We start from the raw sequence: 25493 nt of genomic DNA on the forward strand, positions 1-25493 counted from the left end.
AGCCAGCTGCCTTTGAACTCTGAGCCGCTCTAGGTGCTTGGAAAACTGGATCCAGTCCTGGAAAACTTCTCTCAGTTTCCCAGGACTGGATCCAGCTTTTCCAAGCACCTGCAGCAGCACAGAGTTCAAACTGGCTGATAAGCAAACAGTGATTTGCTCCATTAATACTGTAAACTGTCTAATTTCTAGTAGTAACCTCTAAAACAACTCACATATCGGCACTATGTCACGAGAAGATCATTTACACAGCTGTCGCTTCTTTTGATTTGGTGCATTACAGATTTTACCTTGGTCCACAGAGAGTGCTGCTTCTCTTACATGTCTATTTGTGTCAAAACTTCTGGATCTAGATTGCTAGACACCAGTGATCAGACGTCAAACAATATATCTGTTTACGGAGTTCTGTTATTCGGTGATCTGCATACATCCACACAGCTTCGCATCTCAATTCTCATCTGTAATCATGATTCCCAATATCAACAAAGGACAGAAGTGACAACAGCTAGGCAATGGGTCAATTCCGCACATGAACTGGCAGATTTTGGATTGGCTACTGTTGTGGGAGTCTCCCACAACAGCAGCTGTTAAGGTAAAAAACAACTTGTGGATGTTGTATTTTAACACATCTAATGTAATTGTAAAAACATGCACTTTTTGGCGACTGTGTATACGTATAGGAATCTGGGCTGTGGAGTTGGAAAAAATACCAACTCCAGGTTAAAAAAAAACAACTTTTAAAATGTTTGAATTGAGTTTTCAAATGAATTTAAAAAAATATTCCTCACTAATATTTTCTATGTTCTATCAATCTAAGGACCTTATTTATAAAAAACTTAAAAACACTATCTAGCATACATTTAGTTATTAGTGAGATTTTTTTTTTGAGGGGGGGGGGGGGTGTCAGGCAAAAGTTAGCAGTTACTATTTGGCAGTTTGTTTTTGAGCTGGAAGAGTTTATTGTGTGGGGGGAGGTCTGTGCTTTTCTCTTTTTGGATGCTGGATGATTGTGTATGAGCAGAAGTGTAATATGAAGATGTTCTTTGTAATATAGAGGAGGAGAAGAAGAAGCCATAACTCTGTCCACCATGTGGTGTTTTCTATCTGGGAGAAGATAGTGTTTTACTTCAGTGTGCTATGGCTGCAGCAGGGTGTGTGTTTGAGAAGCAGAAAATAAAGGGGTATTCTGGGCAAAAGTGAAAAATCCAGGGGGCAGGGGGTGGTAGGATCATAATAAAGTCGTCCTTTTTAACCATCCCCGTGCCCCCAGAGCATCATAGCTCAAGGCCCTCCTGCTATGCTCCTGATCCTGTGATGTCAAAGCCTCACTAAGAAATGCCGACTGAGTCAATCAGTGAGTGAGGTGGGGCACAACTCTAGTCACTTACTGGCTGAGTGGGTAGTTCCTGTGGGACAGCGATAATTCAGGAGCGCAGGCACCGACAGAAAGCTGATAAATCTGGGCCTATGTCTGACCTCCATTTCACTGGTATTGTATTGCACCAGTGTGATAAATACCTCCCCTGGTGTCTGATTGTCCATTTATGAAGAAACTGGAGTCTGTCTCTGATAAAATTCAGGAGTTGGAGTCGGGGCTGCTGTACCAACTCCACAGCCCTGATAGGAATGTCAGGAATTATACCACAGTTGTCATTCAAACATGACAATATTTGAAGGTATATGGACACCTTTATCCCGTGTATTTTCATGATGTCACTGAATCTTCTCCAGGCTGTCACTTGTCAATAAGTCAAATGCTCCAATCCGCGGATTAGCCTATGGATCTAACTACTAACTGCACGGAAAAAGCGCCGAGAATGAAGGCAAGAGACTTATTCTCATCCTCAGTGCCACATGCACAAAAAGGACAAATCAGCAGGTTAGATGCGTCTAACCTGTTGATTGTAAGTTAAAGGGAAACTTTCACTTTTACACTTGGTGACAAAAGGACTCAATTGCTGAATCATCAGCCTAATGGAAACAGGTCTGCTGGAATCTTTTATAAACCAGATATGACAAGTGTGTATGATATAAAGCCTAAAAAAACGTTAATTCAAGGAAGGGTAAAAATAATTAATTAGGGTATATAGCCTGACGTTTTATTAAGATGAGCATATTAGGATTGGAGGCCAGCAAAGTAAAGTGAGAGGTACACTTGTGCCGCAGCAGAACTGTTGCATCCAGCAAATGGCCTTGGTAACTGTGAGAAGGAAGGATTTATACTAATACAAGAGTACACACTGAACATGCTCCATGCTGCCACATCTACACAGGATGAGAGCCCAAGGTTACATACACGCAGTTCTTATTATGCATAAAATACACTTTAACGTTTACATGATCATTTTAATTGCATGATTATTGATAGTTCAATACTTCGGAAATCCAGAATATAAAATGAAACAGGACCAGCCTGTCACACTCAGCCTTATATTAGTGATTAACAGCCAGTAACATTTACAATGAAAGCTTAACCAACAGGAACTTGTTTATTGTGATTCTTCAACTAGTATAGAATGGGAAACTTGTTCCTGTCCCATATACCAGCACTGACATTAGAAAGAGGCTATATGCTCAAAGATGAAGGCATGTGAATAGAAGTAGATATCATGTAATGTATACAAAGTATGTTCTTTATTTCTTATTAATGCCAACCTCTGTTCCCCCAAACTATACAATAGATAATAGAGCATTGCAATAGGCAGGTTCATAACATATTAGTGTTTATTTTACCATATAGACTAATATTCATTTGCCATTCAAGATAGGTTTTCTGTATGATTGTGTTTTAGTGTTTGCTATTTGATACACAGGAATGCAGCACAATAAACGGCACTGAATGGATTCTGGAGCTTCTGCAATGTGGCATTCAGAAACGTATCCCTACAGTAGAGAAGCAAGCAGCTCTGTCAACATAGATGAGTAAAAGTGCAGAACAGGCACCGTTTCTGTTATAGTCCAATGTGATTTAACATGTAGTATTCAGGCTACAGGCAAGTGTATCAATGTTGTTGAAGCAGTAAGGGCCTGTCTTGAACAGTGGCCTCATGTAGCACTGCTTTGTCGGTCAGTTCTACTCACCGTGTAAATTAAAATAGTCACCAACGCTTAGTTGGTGTTCTGTCCTACTTTCAATTTTGCAACGTATTGGATATAAAATGGTTTAACAAAACAGTCAATATTGCTGTAAAATAGCAGATGCTATTGCTTGAACTTTCTAAATTGGGATACTTGCATTATCGGTAGTGGCTGCAATAATACAAACCAATTTCTTGTAGTGTCAAGGAAGAAAGAAAACAAAAAAAAAAAAAGTACATACATACAAAAGTAACATCCATTTAGCATCCAATTCAAAACATGGTGTGGAAATAGCAAAGATCAGCATGACTTAAAAAACCATTGTAGTGCTATACTAGATTTCAATAAGGTATTTAGATACAGAAAAATCAGGGTAAGAAAATAGTGTCTCTTTTTTTCATTATTACAATTAAATTAAAGGTTGTTCTGTAACTGACTCAATCTTAAGTACGGAGGTCTTGTCACGCACAGGTTGTTATCTATTCACCAATGTGATTTGTTATGTAATGTCAGTTTGCACACGGTTAGCAAGAGGAAGATTTGTGTGCAGAGTTATGACAAACCTTTGCATTTCCAATGAGGTATTGCACAGATTATTAAAAAAAGCAAAAGGCAACAAAAATATACAGCAGATTGGTAAACCATTTACATGATCATTTTACAGAAGTCATAGACAGAAAGTAGTGTTTAGTATTCATTCACCTTAAAAAAAATATATATTATATATATTTATATAACGTGTAGATCAATCATCCCATTCATCCTCATCCTCAAAGTCTTCATCATCATCCTCATCTTCATCAGTATCTAAGAAGTAAAGAAAGAGATTACTAATAAAAAAAGAAATAGGCTGTGCGCATATGTGTGTGACTCTATGAACATTTGAATACCATGATTATAACTCTCTTTACACACACATTCTGTATAACATATAATGGGTCACTCTCATAATAGTCTTCAATAAATCCCTGCATTACTTCCTGAATCATGATCTTGGATCCGGATGATCTCAGCTTAAAAGTTCTACTTTTCCAAAATTATTTTGATTCTGGCTACTGAGCCTCAGAACAATAGGCTATAGTGTTGAGCAATTAATCAAATGAATGCAATTAATCTGCCCTTGGAGGTCCTTAAGATTAGATGTTTTGAAAAAAATCGTGAATTCGATTTTCCAAAAAAAAAAAAAATTCTGCCTGCAGGGAGAGCCGGCTGTCAGCAGCCTCTTCCTGCAGATCACATGGCCTGGAGCAGCTTGGCGTCCAGCTGGACACAGAAACACACTTCCCGCCCCATGAACACATAAAAGACGTCATCGGGCTGGGGAAAGGGCTGCTCTGTCGCTGATCAAGATGTGCGGGACGCGGACGAGGTGCTGCTGGACGCCAGGGCCACGCCGACTTTGAAGGCCTTCCAGGTACCAGCAGGCTAGGGACCGGGGAAGGGTGTGTGGTTGATTGCAGCAGGGCTTACACAGCACCAGGGCCAGCACAAGGTACAAAAGACTGCCATAGTATTCAGATATTGCATTGGCACAGTATGTACAGAGTCTCTATATACTGTGCTGGCAGTGTAGTGTCTGTATTTTCTGTGGCAATCTCCTCCATGTACACAGTCCCAGACCTGGTGCTGTGTATACAGGCACTGTACTGCCACAGTATATCCAGACACTGCACCACCACAGTATCAGAGTTTATATATACTGTGGCGTTGCAATATCTGTATTTACTGTGGCAGTAAACTGTGCAGGCCTTGGTGCTGTATAAATAGACACTGGTAGCGCTCCTCTCCTTGCCTGGGAGAGTTCGGGTTACATGGGGGATTTAGCAAAATAAATAATAAAAATAAAGATTAAAATGTTTTGACCGTATCGCTCAACCCTACAATGGGCTGACATATTTATTATATATATTTACTAGCATGCGTGAGATGGATTGGCATTTGAATAAGAGTGGCTATCGAAGTTGGATGCAGCCCTTGGGGATACTAGAAAACATGTAAACAGCAATAGGCTGTATCCAAATTTGTCAGCCAGCATGCGCGAGTCGCGTTCATCTCTATAGTTATGCACCCTCTCACACACAGTGCATTTGGAAAGTCTTCAGTAGAGATGAGCGAACCTAGAGTCCATCTGAACCAGATAGTTCGGCATTTGATTAGCGGTGGCTGATGAAGTTGGATAAAGCCCTAAGGCTATGTGGAAAACATGGATATAGTCATTGGCTGTATCCATGTTTTCCAGACAACCTTAGAGTTTTATCCAACTTCAGCAGCCACCGTTAATCAAATGCCAAACGTTCGGGTTCGGATGGACTTGAGCATGCTAAAGGTTCGCTCATCTTTAGTCTTCAGACCTTTACACTTTTTTTGCATTGTTCAGTTTTGGCCTTGTGAGTAAAAAAAATATATTATTTCTCCTCATCAATACCCCAAAACGACAAGGTAAAAACAATGGGGGAGATTTATCAAACATGGTGTAAAGTGAAACTGGCTCAGTTGTCCCTAGCAACCAATCAGATTCCACTTTTCATTTTCCAAAGGGTCTGAGGAATGAAAGGCGGAATCTGATTGGTTGCTAGGGGCAACTGAGCCAGTTTCACTTTACACCAGTTTGATAAATCTCCACTAATATGTTGGATATCTTAGCTAAATATTGAAAAGGGAAAAACTAAATTTCTTGCACTGACATACAGTTGTGCTCAAGTTTGCATACTCTGGCAGAAATTTTGCTTTCTTGTCCTTTTTTCAGAGAATATAAAAGATAACATAAAAACTTTGTTTCCACTCATGGTTAGTGTTTGGGTGAAGCCATTCATTTCCAAACTACTATGTTTACTATGTTAAATCATAATGACAACCAAAAATATTCAAATTCCTGTGCTCTCTTGCATGAAATGCATGCTTGAGATCTCCCCAGAGATTATGCACAATCTTGGGTCTCCTACTCTGATGAAGAGTCAATATGGAGTTGTGCCTCAGTCAAGCACACCTCACCAATGCTTCCTCCTCCCTCTTCTTCATGAATAATAAATGCTGCTCAGCCTCCTGCTCTTTCATGCTGTCAGTCAGTATCTGCCAACAGAGGACTGACCTGCAATCAGATATAGTTGAACCTCCTAGACCACAGCACCAACACAGGCTAGGAGATTCAACTATATCTGATTGCAGATCAGTCCTCGGTTGACAGCAGGAGTGACCAGGAGGCTGAGCAGCATTGATTATTTATGAAGAGGGAGGAGGAAGAAGTGGTGAGGCACAAACGTTGAGCCATAACTCCTCTTTGACTCTTCATTACATCAGGAAACCAGAGATTGTGATCGGTCCACAATCCCATGTGATAAGGAGGATTAAAACATAACTTTTAATTCATAAATATATATCATGAAATTTTATTATATATATTAATAAATTAAAGTTATGTTTTAATACTTCTTATCACATGGAAGTGCTGACCGATCAAAATTTACAAAAACGTTCCATGCGAATTCAGCGTTTAGCAAACGCCATGACCATAGTCTGAAGCCAGACAACATATGTGCTGGGTGAGCTGATTCATTGCACATGAGCTGGATCGTTAAGCAGCTGTGCAGTGTTCAGCATGGAGAAAATGTTCCAGTGGCATTCCTAATGATGAAGAGGGAGGAGAGGAGGGACGGAGGGGTGGTGCAAAGTTAGGGCACAGATACTCCCATTTGGCACGGGCGGCAAGTTTGAAAAGTTGTTTTTTAGGACAATAACTGCATCACCTGCCAAACGGACTCCAGGACAGATCTTGGATTAAAAGCAGCTATCCGAAGGTACAAGTGGTTTGGGGGGTCAGATTGTGGGTACAGAGTCGCTTTTAAAAATGACGGAGGCCATTGTCATCTTGGTAGCTACAAATATTTCAGCACCCTTTTCCAGATCTATGCCACCGATCCCGTCACTGAGCACTACAGGCTGCTCTTTCCTCCTCATGGCTTGGTTTGTGCTCTGATATGCATTATCAGCTGTGAGACTTTATATAGACAGAGTTGTTTCTGTGTCCATGGAGAAGGAACATGCCGAGTCAGTAATGTGTGCAACCCGCATTCTGATCCAAGCGGGGTCACGTGCAATACTGACTGTGTGTTCCGTGTCATGTCCCATGGATACGCGAACTTCTGGCTGCCGAGTGGATGTTGGATGCTTTCTGACAGGTACACTTGAATAAGTTTGCTAAATTTCTGTTTTCACATTGTTTTTATGGGCTACCAAGTACAGATTTTTTGCTTTAGCACAAAGCCTCAACAAAACAATGTGAAAAAAGTGAAAGGATCGAGAGACTTTCAAAATGCAATGAATATACATTTCGATCCAACACTGATAATATGCGATGGTCAAGTGTTCTTGAAGCCACAAAAAGGAAGAAAATCTGGAACTGCCTTTGCAGCAGCTTAGCCTAGATGGCTTCCCTATAATCATATAAAATCTATATGAAAAAAAATATACTTATGTGTGAATTAGTAACAGAGGATACATCCAGGACATTGCTTATGTAGAAAGTACACATTTGCTATGCATACCTGAAGAATGAATGGCTTTACTCCTTTTCTGCATTACTTCCATCAGTGCTCCTACTATTCCAGGAGCAGGAGCAGGTGTAGATGCAACGGCATCTGCCTCATCTGTCACCTGGTAAACAATGCAAACATAGTTATAAGAAGGGGAGAAAAGTAATATGATGGGCATCATACTAAGAGATTGGACATTTGCAGTAGTTACTTACAGCTTTTAACTGTATTCCCTGTCGTATTTGGTCTAGCAGAGCATCTCGTCCAGAGGAAGACACTGGTCGATTTTCCTTATTGTCTACTTTCTTTAGCTGAGCTCCTCCCTTAATTTGCTCAAGAAGAGCTGCTTTGCTGCCAACAGGAGGTGCAATCTGAAGATCATTGTCAGCTGCTGACCCAGGTGGAGGTGGTGGACCAGGTGGAGGAGGCGGACCTGGTGGAGGTGGAGGAGGCGGTGGGGCGGGGGCTCCAAATCCTTGCATTGGTGGAGGGGGTGGGGGAGGTGGACTTGAAGGTGCAGATGAAGAATGACCCGGTGGTGGTGGAGGATGCATTCGATTAGGTGGAGGTGGTGGTGGTCCTGAGGCCCCAGGTCTAAAAGGTGGAGGTGGTGGGGGTGCAGCCATTGGAGCTCTGGAAGGAGGTGGAGGGGGTTTTGCAATGCCACCTCTTGCTGGTGGAGGGGGTGGCAAACCTGAGCTGTGCGAAGGAGGAGGTGGAGCACCACCTCTCGAAGGAGGCGGTGGTGGTGCTGTAAAAGAGAAATCAACAATAGTCATGAGAATTACAATGTCAACACAAGCAAAAGTTTTCCAACATCTTTAAATGCATGTGTTGTAAGAGACAGAATGCAGAAGCACCACTGCAGTGTGCATGCATGTAACACTTGTCAATGAGGCACACTGTATAAAAGTAAAACCGTGAAAAGAACATAAGCTAAACATTAAAACATTTTTGATGTGTTAATCCGAGGATCAATACTGCAAACAGGATATGAAATTAAAAAAAAAGTTACACTCCATGCTTATTAAGTCTAATTATTTGCAACCCTCTATACATACCAGTCCAACGTGGCGGACCTAAAGAAATAAATGGAGCAGACCTTTAAATGAGAGGATATCAAAAAGATACAAAAAAATCCTCACAGAAGCAGTACAGAAGAGTGCTCTACAGGACCAGTAATATGGTCAAAATAGCGCCAAATAAAATGCTTATCCTCCCTTACACAAACAATAACTCATCCAGTGTAAAATGGCTGTATATGAGTCTCTGGGAAATGCACAAAAATACATTACAGTTTTTTCAATATACTTTCTAGGTGGTAACTTTTACTTTACATTACAGATGCAACATATTGTAGCACACGCATGGGTTGCGCATCATGGCACAGTAAGGGACATCAGCCTAACTTCCTAGCAATAGTAAGCAATTAATCTAAAAAAGGAAACACCATTTTCTGGAAAATTACCAATTAGTGGTCTCATGCTGACATCTAGTGGCTAATATGCAAACTCTGCTTCCAAAGTTTAGATTTATAAACATAAGAGGAGTAGTAGCCCTTTCTAAACACAAGGACAAGTCTCATACCTAACAGAAATAAATGTAGATGTAAAGTCTTAAATAAAATTCAACCAACACCATTATATTTTCCGAACTAGTTATCTAGAACATTAAGCACAAAAAAACACCAATGGCATCATCATAAAACTGCATCAAAGAGTAACACTTCCTCTTAAAAATAAAAAAAAGTACTAGAAGAGCAGTAACCTTTTTTTTTTTTTTTTTTTTTTTTTTTTTGCAAATTTAGAGCTTCCAGAAAATGGAGCCTGTTATTAGTTTAAAGTAGGGTTGAGCGGATTTAAACGTTTTAGCGAAGTGCTTCACAATGCTTGCGGGTCGGCTTGCAGCCGGCTACCTTTATGATTCATGCTGCTCGGCTCCAGGTGCCTGGAAAAGCTGGATCAAGTCCTGGGAAACGTCTCCCACTTTTCCAATACTGTAACAGTAGTTGTCATCACAAACCAGCATAATCAGATATAACCTCGGTGGCAGAGAGGGTCTTACATTCGGGGGAGGCCCTATTTTAAGCCATCCTGTAAATCCTCCACTATGCTGTATTTTCGGAGGATGTCATATTTTCAGGGAAACAGGGTACATTGTAACTGTACAAGACATTTACATACCTGTATGGCTGATGTGAGGGATTAATAGGATACCAGAAAAGAAGAAAAAACCTTCACAGCCAGTATATGAGATTTTTCTGGTTTCTCTATGTCAACTAAAAAAGCCCAATCTCAAAAAGGCCACTGTTTTACACCCAATACAAAACTATTACGGTGTAGAACTCACCTTGCCTGCGTAACTCATTTTTAACAGCTTCAACGCCTCCTGTTTTTTCAATAAAGTCATAGATGACCTTTGATGTCTCCTTGTCTTTAAGCTGAGCTTCAGAGATCCCACACAAATCAAACAGTTTTTTCAGTTCAGGGTCCAAGTTATTCACCTAAACAGAAAACAATTCTTTACGCTTTGTATCAAATACAAATATTGAATACAAATCTATGGTCTCATTTACAGCAATACATTCATTTCTAAATGCCAGTATTTTAGTGATATCACAATGGTAGCCTACAAAGAAATTAATTCACCTAGTAGATTCTAATGATTGGGGAATTTGTGAATAGGGTGAAACTACTAACGTATCTCAGATGGCAGAAAGTAGTAATATTACATAATAGATTGTAGTGCAAACAATGAAGCCAGACTGAATACTTATTTGCATCCACAGTAGACTATGTTCCATAGATATATTTTGCAGCAGTTATTCCCTGCTGGTGAACACTGGCTGCTTGGAATTTAAGTACAACATTTTAAAGAGACTTTCAGCAGGTTTATGCTGTCCTATATAAGGGCAGCATAAAGAAGTGACAGGGAAGTTAAAAAGAATTATGTATTGTTCTGTGCAGCTGATTTGGAGATATCCTCGTGAATAGCATAGAAAATAAGTAGTCCTCTCCATTTTAAGTATGAGCCCAGTAGTCCTGGATATTCATGAGAAGGGAAACTCTGCCCACCAGCTGCTGACTGGCAGTTCTCTATGCTGTGTATAGGCAGTCAACTGTCAAACAGCAGCTGGGGGGGCAGAGGGAGGGGTGCAGCCCATTCTCCTTCATATTAGAAGAACAACTGAACAGAATCATGTTAATATTAAATTGTTCTGTTCAGCATTTATGTCGCTAGTTTATCTGATCTGAGGCAGCTTACTCCTCTTTCTTTATCCTACTTTACACAGACTGATTCTATTTTAAGGGCCTTCTACTAGCAGGGGCACTCTCCCAGATTTAGACTGGCCACATTGCAGGCTCCTAAAGACTATGGCAGCTTGGTAGCCCTTAACATTCATATGTACTATTTAGCCTCTCAGCTGGTTTATGCCCATTGGTGGCTTAACGTCAACTATAGCAATGCTGCATCCTCTCTCTATGGTGCCCTAAATGGCTTGTATAAGGGTTTGGCTAATACTCTCTTTAGATATAAGCAGGTTGGTGACGCCCCTCTTCTCAAGGTTTGTGCGGTTGTATGCGCATGGTTGCAGACTCTCAAAAACTGGACTACTACTCCCTACCACTCTCCCAGGATACGTATGTGGTTGAACTTACATTTCCCCTGATTTTATCAGCATCGAGCCATAAGCTACTGGGCCCCCAGGGGTTTGAATTACCAGATTCTTCCAACTTTATTACTTTTCAATCCCTAAAATCCCTACTAGTGTCCTGTGTTTAGCCCATTTAGATTCTTTCAACTAAAACAAATGGAGTGGGCAGAGTGCGGGTCTGGGGCGCTTGCTTTCTTGAGTTCTAGGCTTGAGAAATTTTTGCGTAGAGGTATCAGAGGACGAGTGAGAAAATGTGACTGCCTATATATTTTGTCGTCAGTTGTGAGTGCAAGGGATCCAACGCAGTTTTTTTTTACATAGTCTCTATTTTACACAGGCCTGAATAGTTAGTGGGTATGACATTGACAAAGTGATACTGGCACTTTCCTCCATTGAGTTTTTCAACTGCCGAGTGTGCTACCTTCTGGTCGTCTGTTCTATTATTCCTCCACCAGTATTTAAATTTCCCCCCAGGTCTGTTTGTTGGGCATTATTGACACTGTTGTCTTTGGTACCTACAAATGGTTGTTTTTTTGCATTCTCCTGTTTTGCGCCAGAAAGACAGTTGTCACGGCTTGGAAATCTCCTGACATACCTACTCTACGCAATAGAAGTGTGTGTGTGTGTGTGTAATTGTTTGGTGCGGTCAACCTTGTTGACCTGTTCTATAATTTGCCCAATTGGTTGTCCCAATCTCAGGGCACATTTTTCAGGGACGAACTACTAAATTTTTCGCTGGACTGCCCCAGTCTTTTCGGAATGATCTGCTAGAGTGCTGCTTAAAGGGGTTGTCCGGCGATAAAAAATTATTCACAGAATAACACACATTACAAAGTTATACAACTTTGTAATGTATGTTATGTCTGTGAATGGCCCCCTTCCACGTGTTTCCCCCCACCCACGCTAGACCCGGAAGTGTGGTGCATTATACTCACTTATAGCCACGTCATCAGCAGCTCAGCCGCGATTGGCTGAGCACAGTTATGCTCAGCCAATCGCGGCTGAGCTTCGGATGACGCTGCAGAGGGCGGCTGGCACTCGGGAAGATCCGCCGGGCTCCCGAAGAAGACGTCACTGCTGAGGATCGGAGACCGTGGTCGGCACGTGACAGGTAATGTATAGCGCACCACACTTCCGGGTACACGGGTGGCGGTGGTGGGACACGGGGAAGGGGGCCATTCACAGACATAACATACATTACAAAGTTGTATAACTTTGTAATGTGTGTTATTCTGTGAATAATTTTTTATCGCCGGACAACCCCTTTAATGTCTCAGTGGATTTAACTGTTGTAAGTGGGCTGGGGATTTTGAGTCTTTTACTTGTTTTGTATGTAATGTTTATGATAAATTGCAAAACTATAAATAAAACCTTTAATAATAAAAATAAAAAAAAGATACCAGACAAGGAGCCTCCTCTCACACTGAGCCACCAAAGCTGATCTCTGACCCAAATATGTGCTGGAGGATTTACAAGAAACAATAAAACCTGTAGAAGTGTTATCAACCTCTGCACTCAAATATGTAGGTCATAAATATTGGTGCCAAGTATATTAGCAGGTGAGAACAACTCACTAAGCATGTAAGGCATATTTACAGAAAAAATGAGTACTTACTTCTGATGTGGTTATATTACAAAATAAATAGCAGCAAAACCTACAAGTTAAAAAGTTTGTACTTATTCTTAATTTGTTGGATTACTGACTAAAGATGAGCGAACCTCGAGCATGCTCGAGTCCATTCGAACCCGAACTTTCGGCATTTGATTAGCGGTGACTGCTGAAGTTGGATAAAGCTCTAAGGCTATGTGGAACACATGGATATAGTCATTGGCTGTATCCATGTTTTCCAGACAACCTTAGAGCTTTATCCAAGTTCAGCAGCCCCTGCTAATCAAATGCCGAACGTTCGGGTTCCGATGGACTCGAACCCGGACCCGGTTCGCTCATCTCTTATTACTAACCAAAATCAACCGGTAGTGCAGGGCGATATACAGTGAAAATACAGATCCTGTCTCTGGGGTCAGTTTACCAGGACATCTCCCCTGCTGAGCCCTGAGCGCTCCACAGGTTAGAGGAGGTTTCCTATGTGCTGTCTGTGCAGGGACACCTATAGAAACCCATATGGTTTTGACTGATACTGATTACCACAATGTCCTCACAGCCCCCTTTAATGAGCCACCATGTGCCCTCAAAACAGTGCTAGCTACAGCCCCCTATAATGTGTTATTGTGTGTCCCAATAACAGTGCCAGCTAAAGCCCCCTATAAGCCACCATGTGCCCCCATAATCTACCAGCTACAGCCCCTCATAATGTGCCAGTGTCCCCAAAACAGTGCCAGCTACAGCCCCCCTATAATGTGCCAGTGTCCCCATAACAGTGCCTTTGTACTGTCACCTATATATAATATATTATATACCCATCATACATGCAGTGTGCCCCTGCACTGTTATCTGTGTAAACTATATACCCATTACATATACTCTGTGCCCCTGTAGTAGATCGCTATATACCTGTAAAAACACGTCCTGTAGTGTGTATATAGCTATAAACCTCTATATACACGTCCTGTAGTGTGTACATAGCTTGGGTTGCTGCCCAGCGAGTTACTTTTCCTTTTTCTTTTTCACTTTATTGAAACAAAAAATCACCTGTTTGGCACGGCCAAGTAGGTGGGGTTTGTAAAAAGGGGTGTGTCTTAATTATCGCTCAATTATCGTTACCGCAGCTGAATGTGCGATTAACCACGATTTTAGGCAATTATGGCCCAGCTTTAGCTGTACATGGAACAGCTGGATGCCTTACTAATTACGATGAGCCATGAGTAATAGTGCTTTAAATAATGACAGCTTTCATTCTTTTAATTATCAGTATCTTGACAGTACACATTTAGTACTATGAATTTTACTAATCACATGTCCTGAATACGAAATTTATATAGCTTTCGTACACCACATACTTACGTCAAATCCAGTGTTCGGATCCCAGCCGACATGTCCAATGTGTCTAAACAAAATAAAAGAAAGTTAAACAAGGCAACTGTTCAGAACCAGAGGAGGCCAAGTCTTAATGCCATTTCGCCCTGTGGTAAAACGGACGAGTTAGGTAAGTTCCTCTGGTCACTATAATAACAATCATAGGCAACTTGTATAACTTATTTTATTTGACTGCTTTAAAAAAATAAAAAAACAAACCAAAATGTGTTCAAAATTGCTCTATTCCCTTTCTTATAACACTTTTATAACGCATTATTTATTGGTAATGACGGTGCAACTTTTAACCACTAATTTTCGTTTTTGCGTTTTCGCTTCCTCCTATTCCTTGCTTTTTAGTTTCCTGTTTAAAGCGCCATAGCACTTGCATTTTTTCACCACTAATTGCACTTTGCAATGACAGACTTAATTTTTCCATACAATATGCTGTAAAACCAGGAAAAAAAAAATTCGTGCAGTGAAATTGAAAAAAAAAAAAAAGGAATTTGTTTTCATTTTTGGGGGGGGGGGGGGGGGGGGGGGGAGTTTCGTGTTTACGCCATTCGTTCTGTAGTAAAACTGACATGTTATCTATGTTCTTCAAGTCAGTATGATTACAACGATATGTAATTTATATTACTTTTATTTAATCTGACCGCTTTTAAAAAATTAAAACCTTTTAAAAAAACTAAGTGTGTTTAAAATTGCTCTATTCCCATCCTTATAACACTTTTATCCTATGGTCTATGGGGCTGTGTGAGATATTAAATTTTTTGCGTCATGATCTGTTCTATCTATCAGTACTTTTATTGCGCATATGCGCCTTTTTGGTCACTTACTACAATTTTTCTGGATTTAATATGACAATAAATCCGCAATTTTGCACTTTGGCGGGTTTTTGCGATTACGCCGTTAACCATGCGAGATCAGGAATGTGATAATTTAATAGTTCAGGCAATTACACGCGGCAATACCAAATATATTTATTTATAAAATGGGAAAAAGGGGGGATTTTTTTTTTATAAATAGAAACATTTTTTTTCAACAGTATACGTTAACTTTTAGTCCCCCTTAGACACCAGGGAAAGGGGCACACAATACATTTAAATGCAGCGGTGAGTTTTGACAACTGCATTCAAATGTATGATTAGCAGGCACGGCGGACGCTAATAGCCGTGGTCCCAGGCTACAGATAGCACCCAGGATCGCGGTGGTTCAGAGTGGGGTGGCCAAACAGCCAAACTGTGAACCGCCCCTTCCCGCATCAGGACCTACAGTTACGTTCTGAGAGATCAATGCAGGACCTATGTACTGCATTGATCTATCATCTTGGCACATTACCGGAGACAGACTGAAGCAACTGACGGAACCATGGCAGCTAGCCAGACCTAGCAGAGGCCTTGGGCTTTCTCTACAACAGATCAGCTTCTTGCAACTGCATCGCTTGGATCTGATGATATGGTGATCTGGACCACTATAAATGTATTTAAAGGCCAGTTTTGACAGCTGCATGTAAATGGTTAAATAGCTGGCATAGAAGAACACTCCATGCTGGCTATAAGGGTCACCCCCCCAGCTGCTGATCGCAGCCGGGTGGAGTCATGAATGGGGTGGGCTTCAGTCCCGAGCCCGCCCCATGCATCCTTACCAGAACAATCACGTACATGTATGTGATGTCTGGGATAAATTGATCATCATCAATCCTGCCAGGGCTGTGGGGGACATGACAGTGACACGACTGTCATCTAATGATCTCCATCCAGCAACTCCTAGAATGAACGCAAACTATAACTTTCTAATACACCATAACTGTTTACAGTAAAACTTATTGCTACAGATATACTTACTGGAAATTACTAGGTGTCCCAATGTCTGCCTTGGTGATTCTCTTCTTCTTGTTTTTCCCTTTTTTCTTATCTTTGTTATAAGGAACGTTATTCACTTGTGTACTGTATCTTGGGGTGGCAATTTCGGGATGTATGATGTCAACTGTTGCCATGGGGAGACTTGGTCCTGGAAAAGAACAGTATGGTATAACAGACTGTAAGACTCTTTAAAATGTTACCCTTATTTAACAGGACATGGACAGAACCTGCATCAGAATAGAAATAGTTCGCTGATGACCATCACTAAACCTATGGAGTTTCTGCAAAGGGCACAGTAATTCTGTCCTACACGGGCTAAGGGCCCTATAAGATGGCCTGATACTCTATGTAAACTGGCACCCCTCTTGCAGATAGACTCTCTAAATGATTTCTTATTACACAGCTTGAACGTTGGGGGGGGGGGGGGGCATTGCACCATGACTATCAGAGTGGTTTGATAGTTAACTGCAGGGTACTTTGTGTCTTTACTTGCATTGTTTATGGTTTTGGGGTTAGCACTGTTACTTTGGGATTGCAGGTTATTAGGATAGTTTACATTGGTATAATGCACTGTCTGCATTAGCAGCTTACTACTTCAGTGATTCTACATTATTATTATTGTGCACTTTATAGTCTGGTGTAAGTACCCCTGAAATTATATTGTACTTTACTACAATCATTATGGTATTGATCTGATTTCAATGAGTTATAGTGTATTGGTGCCTCTGATCATGTATTTTTTTTGTATTTGACAAAAAGCAGCTCCCTGAAGGATTACTGGTTATTTATACAGTGGTCCTTGATTTTTCATACCCAATATGGGTATTTAAATGCTTTTAACCATGTTGATGTATTTGTAGTGTTCCAATAAAGAATGTGTTTTTGATTACATATTCTAATGCATCGACTTGTTTACTTTGTGAGGTGCACTCATAGTGTCTTTCTTGTTTCTTTAATGTGACAATTATGAGGGAGCACATCTTGATCATAAAATCATAAAAAAGTACAGTTGACCATTCTCAGTCTCAAACACATGCAAACTGTTCTGTGGATTATTGCTACATGTACGAAAAAAATACTTCAACTTACCATTTGGGGGTTCTCTCTTTTTATCTGGAAGAGTAACAAACCATACTTTAAAACTTACTAAACAGACATTACTAAATGTTATACAACACACCACTTATATTTCAGATATAGAGTACAATCCTTCTCTAAGTAATAGTGAACAATTAGTCATTAAACATTCACACAGAGCAAAAGGGGCGGATTACGCGAGGAAATATTTCCGCCTGAAATCAACTGACACTGAATTCCGAGCAGAATATAAGCAGAATGTAAGCAGAATCCCTGTGTATTCCGCTAGGAAAGTGTTCAGCTCGTAATCAGCTCTTGCCAAATTCAGCGCGGAATACTCGAGGAATCCGCGCTGAATCCGCATGCATTCAGCGCTGAAATTCAGCGAGTATTTGGCGAGTAAACTAAACTATACCAGAATATATACTAGAATCCTCCCCCCCCTTTTTTTCCCCATTTCTGCGCTGATTCAGCGAGTAATTTCCGCTTGTATTACGCTTGTATTCCGCGCTGAAACAGAAAATTAGAGCCCCATTGGTTTGTATAGGCTTCTGTTAGCGGAAGAATGAACATGTTCATTCTTCTGGCGGAAAGCGGATTAGTTCAGTGCGGGAATTCCACCGTGTGAACTGCAGAGCAGAATTTCCATTCAACACAATGGAAATTAGCTCTGTACCTATTTTAACGGCTGAAATTTCAGCGCTGATTCAGCGCAGAAATTCAGCTGCTTTTGCTCTGTGTGAACGAGCCCTAAAGGGAGAGAAAAAAATTATTTGTTAAGAAATTTATACAATTTATGCTTTAAAAAAAGAGTACTGCTGTTTTAAAGCTGTATATTTAGAAACTACCGCTCAAGAAAATATTAATTTATTACAGTAATTTGCATATAAAATAAAGTTACTTTTTGTGACACCATCAATGATGCCAGTTGTCTTACTGTATTGAAATCACAGCTATTTGGCCACTAAGCCACAGTCAATAGTGAAGACTGCATCTAAGGAGTTTAACCTTCCCGCATATGGACGTACCACCACTTCCAAATCTGCATAGCGTTACTGCAGATGGACATGTGAACACATCACAGGGATGAAACAGGTGCAGGACCTGCGCCCATGTCATCCGTGGGGGCCTGGCTGTTAGTGATAACCAGGCACCCGCAAAAATGGAGAATCTTCCCTTTGTCCCCATCGGGGCTGTGCGGTGCATTACTGGCCTCTTTGCCTGTCAATCATCCTGCAGAGCGCACTGCCAGGCAGAGCGCTTTGACTAGATACGGGCGGGGAGCCGCCCAGATGAACTTCCCCGCCCGTGTCTGTCACGTGCCTGGAGAATAAAACTTTTTCTCCGGTATAAAGCTCCTGCTGCAGCTGCAGGAGCTTTATACAGTGCTCCTGGGAACCATATCAGCCCAATTGGGCCGATTGGCTCCCTTTAAAGTATACCTGCAGAGGTGGGGGTCGTAAAATCGTGTAGCACTGTACACCATATTAATTTCTCTATAGTACCTTTATTTAGAATTTGTGCCGATTCTCCTCACTCCCTGGTATGTATAATTAAACCTAATGAAACAAGCTTCCCGCTGTGTCTGCAACATAAGACCCTGCATCCCAGGTAAAGCACAGATAACTCCCCATCAAATAATGTCAAAAACCTTTTAAAATTAAAAAGTATAAAAAAAAACAAAAAAAAACAAATGGGACTGTGTTACTAGGATACTTATCTTACCAGGTTTTTTAGGTCTTCTAGCAAGCAATTCAGCTATTGCTTTTCGGAATCTTTTCGCTTCTTCTTCACTTGCAAAGTTTAGGCCAATTTGATGTGCCTGTATCATACAAAGTAAACAAAATAAGAAGCAAGGAGGATAGAATAATAAGGACCCAAAACAAAGAGAAAACATTACTCTTTCACTGCCAAGGACATGTAATATGTAATTTTATTTATTAATTTCCAAGAGAAACAAGCCAAACAGCATAATGCAGAGTTGTGAAAAGGGGATCCAGATTAGGCTTTACTAAAACAAAAGAGGGTCTAACGCTCTGGGCGACAGTGAAAATTCCAGGGGGGCAGGGGGTGTTGGCAACATAATTAAGTATTAATACTTACCCATCCCCGTGCACCTGCAGTTTAACACCAGAAGTTCTGTCAGCATCCGGGCTCCTGAATCTCCCAAGTTCCTTTTTTGTCATTGCACCACAGGATGTACCTGCGCAGCCAATCAGTTATAGCAGCAGTGTCTTGTTACAGTCATAGATTGGCTAAGCAGGCATTCCTAAATGAGGCTGTGACGTCGCAGGATAGGGAACTTCAGGAGGCCAGTGTGGGCACAGTCAATGGTAACACCTCTCTGCAGGGGCACAGGGATGGGTAAATAGGACTTCTTTATTTTGTTGCCAACACCCATCCCTCCCCTGAATTTTTCACTGCTGCCCAGAATACCCCTTTAACTAGATAGTAGACGGACTTTTACCAAATGTATATTATTGCTTTTCATTTTTATCACACACCCGCATGTCCCTGATGAAATACAGGCCTAATTTGCTTGCCAGAAGCTCTGCTCTTCAATCACTAATAATAATTGTGCTCACAATTCTGAGATATATCAGTTATCTATATGACCAAGATATTCTCATTGACATATGCCCAATGTTCAGTCCCTTCTTCTATAGATAGAATAATGGTTATTTTATCACTATTACACCACATTAAAAGCACAATGTATCAATACTTACATCACCAGCAAACGTGTGAAAATATGATCTTGGGCTATTATATACAAAGTTATAATAAAGTTCCTGTTCGTACAGTTGCCGGCCATCCTAAAAAACAAGGAAAATAAAATACACACAATCAAAACTGTTGTGTATAATCTATATGCGTAAGTTGGTAACATGCACAATATTAAGCCTTTATGTTTTTAATAAACTAGTACAAAAGTGGAAAAAATACACTAAATGCATACTATAATAATGGAACATACTCTGACTGGGTCACAGTTACTAGTGAAGTACTACAAGGCACTCCTCTTTTTAGTCTATTTATCAACAAACTTTTAGAGGCCTACAGAGTAGAATTTTAATATCTGCAAATAATACCAAGCTGCCACAATCAACCCTATGGCCAAGTTCACAAGCTCCTCCTGGCCGGTACGGCAGCTGGGTGATATTCATTTCTGTTAAATTAGGATGGCCATGATTTATGCAAAAGATATGTTATGTGAACATTACCTAAATGTGGGCAGAGAAGTGACAAATTATGTTCCATATAAATAAAAGTTTATATACTTAGGCAAAGAAAGACATTTTCTGCTAGATATACCATAATCACCAGAATTTACCTTCTGCAACCAGAGCAAAGCATGAACAGGACGTCACAGTAAGCCAGATGGGCTCACATAACCTGAAAATCGACCAGGCACTTAAGAAATGTATGTGCACTGAAGTGGTTGCTTGAAAAGGGTTCAAAGTGGTGTCCTGAAGTAAATAATATGGCAAGTTTTATGTACTACTAGATTTCTGGATAATGTTTCAGGGATATAGTTAGATTTCTATAGCAGAAGTTGGAGGGACATTTCCCCCCCCCAAATATGAGGCAACTGGTGTCTGCCTCAAAGAGGTATTGTCCTTCTCCGGATCAACGTTTTCTGAATAAAAGGTGTCTTTTTAAACCTGATCTAGAATTCAACATATATTCCTACATATATACACACTGTCAAAGGACCATAGGTAGTTTAGCATATATAAAAGTAATTGACTGGAGGTCTCCATTTACAGATGCTGGGCATGCCGGTGCACCTTACCTTTATATCATAGACTCTAATGAAATAGGATCTTTGTGGATTGTCCTTCACTAGGCATACTACCCCACAGCATTTCTTTACCCATATGGAATTTCGATCTGAGGCATATAGCTGAACAACAGCCGAACTAATAGTCTGTGGACAGAGAGAAGAGAAGAAAAGGGCGGTTAAATTAAAAACTGAAGTTAAATCTGTTCACATTTTCTTTAGTTTATCAGCATATCGACACCAATGTTTCTAAACAGGTTTCCATCGGCCTAGACACCATTAAAGGGGTTGGGCGAGATTATAACATACCATAACATATGTCTCCATAATATATTTATATTTGTATATAACTATTCTCTCTATTATATTCTATTACATTCAAAATGCTTAAAGGGAACCAATCAGCCCAAGCACAGCACATGGGCTGGATCATTAAGACACCTGTGTAGTTTTCACTGCAGAGGAATAGGAAAAATACTGCCAGTGTCATTCCTAATGATGAGGAGGGTGGGGAGGAGGGATGGAGGAGTGGTGCAAGGTTAGGGCACAGATACTGTAGGCCACGTCCGTTTGACACAGGGCTGCCAGTTTAAAAGTTGTTTTTTAGGACAATAACTGCATCACCTGCCGAACGGACCCCAGGACAGATCTTGGAATAAAAGCAGCTATTCGAAGGTACTAGCGGTTGGGGGGGGGCTACAGATTGTGGTACAGAGTCGCTTTAGGGGATTAAATGGTTAAATAGTTGGCACAATCAGTTTGTGCCGGATAAGAGCCACGGTCACTGCTGCAGTACAGAGAGTTCTCTCTGTACCAAGACAGAGCCAGATCCTAAAACACGGTCTGTTTTTCTAGTTGTTTTCCATTTTATTTTTTGCACATTATTACCTGGTGATATTTTTACAGTGTTTATAGTTATACTTTACAACAATGTCGAGTTGTAGGCAACAGCTCCTGTTTACCAGTTATCCATATTTTGGCGTCACTGTACACCTACCTGGGAAAAGATCTGTACAGAACAGAAAGTCTCCCCTTACTTTTAGATCTAGTAAGATTTCCTAATTAATTTAATAAATAGAAAGTAAAAAGGAAAATTTAAAATCACCAAAAATTCTTAATTTAACAAAATAACTGTTTAAACAATAGGTCATTTTCTAACTTATTCCAGAAACAGTGAAATTCTCATCCCTGGGGCAAAGTTGTAATACCAAACATACCCTGAGTACAGGAGTGGTGCTGTGTTTTTTTCCCTAATCTGGGGTAAACCCTTTAAACCTGATAAAACTGGAAGACACTAGATAACTGCTCCTACATTTTTCTTTTTTGCAGTTACAGTAACCACTCCCTATAAAAGGAAAAAAAAAAAAGGGATACAAAGCCACCCTCCCCCCCCCCCCCCCCCCCCCCCCCAGAAGCTGTAAACGTGTAGGAAGCCTTTACATACTCCACCAGCTCTTCCCACTTCCAGAACCGCATTACACACAGCCCACAGGGAACATACCAAGCGTTCTGTGTTGATAATTTCGAGGGATGCTTCAAATAAACAGTTCATTCATTCTAACCTTTACAATGTCCACACCAGCGCATTGCAAGTAAATGCCGAAAAGAATAGTTCAGAACAATTCCAGCAAGGGCAAAAAATAAGTAGAACACTGTTCTGTAATTCCCACCCTATTTAAAGCAACCACCAAAGTACAGACAGGGGATCTATTTGGTAGAATCTTGCTTTTTCCAGATATGAGTCCACAATCTACTAATCTAGATTTTCTTTTACCGATTAGAGCCAGATACCGAAACATGTTCTTTTTCCCAATTTTTATTTTTTTTGTAGATTGCTATGGGAGCTTTTAGCCTGCCTGAGCAGTTTTTAACTGCCCTTGGAACAGTATGGAAGAAGCCCATATTATTCCCCTATTGCTCAGCTCTGGGAGAGTATTGTAGAGTTGTGCTGGCTTTAATCATTTGGGTATATGATATAACTGTCCCTGCTGAGCTATTTCACTGCATACTGGACCTTGTCACTGCAGGGAAGGACCCCACTGAGATTAACTACTGGCAGATTCCTTTACCAAGCAAGCAAACTGATCACAACGTATTGGATCCATTCCACCTCCCCAACTGAGACTGAGAAGCGGTAGACTCCATGGTGCGCGTAGCACCATCTGCAGGCATTATGGTCTATTCTGCACAAGCAAAAATGTGTACCACAGATCCAAAATACTGATGTATTACAGATGAAATTCCATACGTATGGCATCCATATTTCTGTACAATACCGATGAGCTGTCTTCTTGAAGCTTGTCTTGAACTACATTTTGAAAAACAGATGCAAAAAAAAGATGAAGATAACACAACTTCAGAGTAGGGCCACATCTTGCAGACATTTTGGCCAAAGCCAGAAGTGTATTCAGGAGGAAATGGAAGTATAACCCCTTGCCTGATATCTCTTTTTTAATCCATTTATGGCTGTGACTATCATGGACTATGATCTGCCATTTAGGAATCTAGGAACTATTTAGTGTCTGTAAGCGATGGTCTGCTCAATCACTGTACATATGATGTGAGATAAATAGTAATATTCTGCCCTGACATCCTACGCTATCCATTACAGCTTAGAACGGTGTGAAAAGCACTGGGAGAACACTTAATATTTGAAGAAAAAAAAAACTGTGCATGCATAGGTGTGGCTGAGGTACACTGTTAGGAAAATTGCTGGAGGCTGTGAAGCACGCAGGGCACATCACCATGTATGTCCCTCTTTGCTCTCTGTAAAAGTTGGGAGGTATGGGTAACCTAATGTAAAGAGTGTGTGATAAGGCTCGACAATACTTACAATTTAAACGGAAGCAAAGTTGCTGAATAGCAATATGACTAGAAGGGGTTGTTTGTACACAAATAGTCTTTCTGCTCAGTCAGTAAATCTAGTCCGTTGTGTGTGTGTGTGTGTGTGTGAACTCTGCTGCAAAAGGATCCAAATTCCAATCTCCTCTCCCTAAGGAAGAAAAAGACCAATATTTCCTGTTGCAAATGCTGACTAGCAAGTACATTCCTTCTGACTTTAGTGAAGCTATCAGTATTGTGCTCTGAAGTAGAAAAAAAAGATGCTCAAAAATACACCAGAGAACCAGGCAAACACAGAGGACACACTCATATATATCACAGAACCAAGCAAACACTGTGGACACATTCATATATATTACAGAACCAGGCAAACATAATGAACACACTCATATATACGGTTCAGGGAAGAAACAGAGTGCTGCACCTCACACCTATGGCTGATACTAGCAGGCCCGGACTGATAATCTGGCAGGCCGGGCAAATGCCCGCTGGGCTGCTCAGATTATCAGTCGGAGGGCCGCCGACCAGCCCCCCTGCTAAGTAAACCACAGTTCACCACGTGCTCACACCCCCCAGTCCCCCGCGGCCGTAAGAACTTTGTGTGGCCGCCCCGGCCCCAGAGGCTCACAGCTCCAGCCCCAGCCCCGCGGCACCTGCATCTCTCTCCTCTCCTGCTCGGGCGGGCAGCAACTGATGACGTCACAAGTCTGCCGACGAGCAGGAGAGGAGAGAGCTGCAGGCGCCGCGGGGCTGGAGCTGTGAGCCTCCGGGGCCGGGCTGCATCGGGCTACCGGTAACAGAATATGTAAGCAGCTAACAGCACCGGACCAGAGAGGACCTGCTGGAATCACCGGAGGTGAGTATACTTTTGTTTCTTTGTTTTTTACATGAATGCTCCTACACAGTGGGAGCTTCACCTGGGGCCTATAACATGGGGTTACAGAGGGGGTTGTATACAATGTGGGGTCTGTACAGGGGGAAATGCCATGTGGGGGGCTACAGAGGGGGGGATAATATGTTGTGATTTGGGGGCTGGCTGCACAGGGACCTATACTATGTGGGGGGCTACAGGGGGGGGATATGTTAAGGCTATACTATCGGGGAGGGAAATATGTGGGGGCTGGCTACACAGTGGGTGACATCCCTGTATACTGTGCATATACTGAGTGACATCCCTGTATACTGTGCATATACTGAGTGAGATCCCCGTATATTGTGCGTATAGTGAGCGACATCCCCGTATACTGTGCATATAGTGAGTGACATCCCAGTGTACCGTGCATATAGTGAGTCACATCCCCGTATACTGTGCATATAGTGAGAGGCATCCCCGTATACTGTGCATATAGTGAGTGACATCCCCGTATACTGTGCATATAGTGAGTGACATCCCCGTATACTGTGCATATACTGAGTGACATCCCTGTATACTGTGCATATAGTCAGTGACATCCCCGTATACTGTGCATATAGTGAGTGACATCCCTGTACACTGTGCATATACTGAGTGACATCCCTGTATGTTGTGACTATACTATGTGGGGGCTGGCTACACAGAGACCTATACTATTTGGGGGATGGGATACAAGAAGGGGAGAATAATATGTTGTGGCTATACTATGTGGGGGCTACAAAGGGGGATATACTATGGGCGCTACACAGGGGGAAGGGCTTTACTATGTGGGGGGGCCTATAT

General features: G+C 41.3%; 1 protein-coding gene across 2 annotated transcripts in view; it reads right to left on the reverse strand.

The window, feature by feature from the left end:
* Positions 1-2453: 2453 nt before the first annotated feature.
* Positions 2454-25493, reverse strand: part of WASL (WASP like actin nucleation promoting factor) — a 49901-nt gene continuing 26861 nt past the window's right edge. Inside the window, exons 2-12 of one of the 2 annotated variants that reach the window (XM_069976643.1) lie at positions 20969-21103; positions 19902-19988; positions 18898-18994; positions 17185-17208; positions 16078-16243; positions 14222-14264; positions 9954-10107; positions 8666-8683; positions 7820-8355; positions 7617-7725; positions 2454-3882 (exon numbers count right to left, since the gene is read on the reverse strand). In XM_069976643.1, the coding sequence (XP_069832744.1) occupies positions 3821-3882; positions 7617-7725; positions 7820-8355; positions 8666-8683; positions 9954-10107; positions 14222-14264; positions 16078-16243; positions 17185-17208; positions 18898-18994; positions 19902-19988; positions 20969-21103 (1431 nt within the window). In that variant the 3' untranslated portion in view covers positions 2454-3820. The remainder of the gene's footprint in view (positions 3883-7616; positions 7726-7819; positions 8356-8665; positions 8684-9953; positions 10108-14221; positions 14265-16077; positions 16244-17184; positions 17209-18897; positions 18995-19901; positions 19989-20968; positions 21104-25493) is intronic. The other variant, XM_069976649.1, reaches the window with a different exon arrangement.

Source organism: Dendropsophus ebraccatus, chromosome 1 (genome assembly GCF_027789765.1).
Source record: "Dendropsophus ebraccatus isolate aDenEbr1 chromosome 1, aDenEbr1.pat, whole genome shotgun sequence".
Taxonomy (NCBI): domain Eukaryota; kingdom Metazoa; phylum Chordata; class Amphibia; order Anura; family Hylidae; genus Dendropsophus; species Dendropsophus ebraccatus.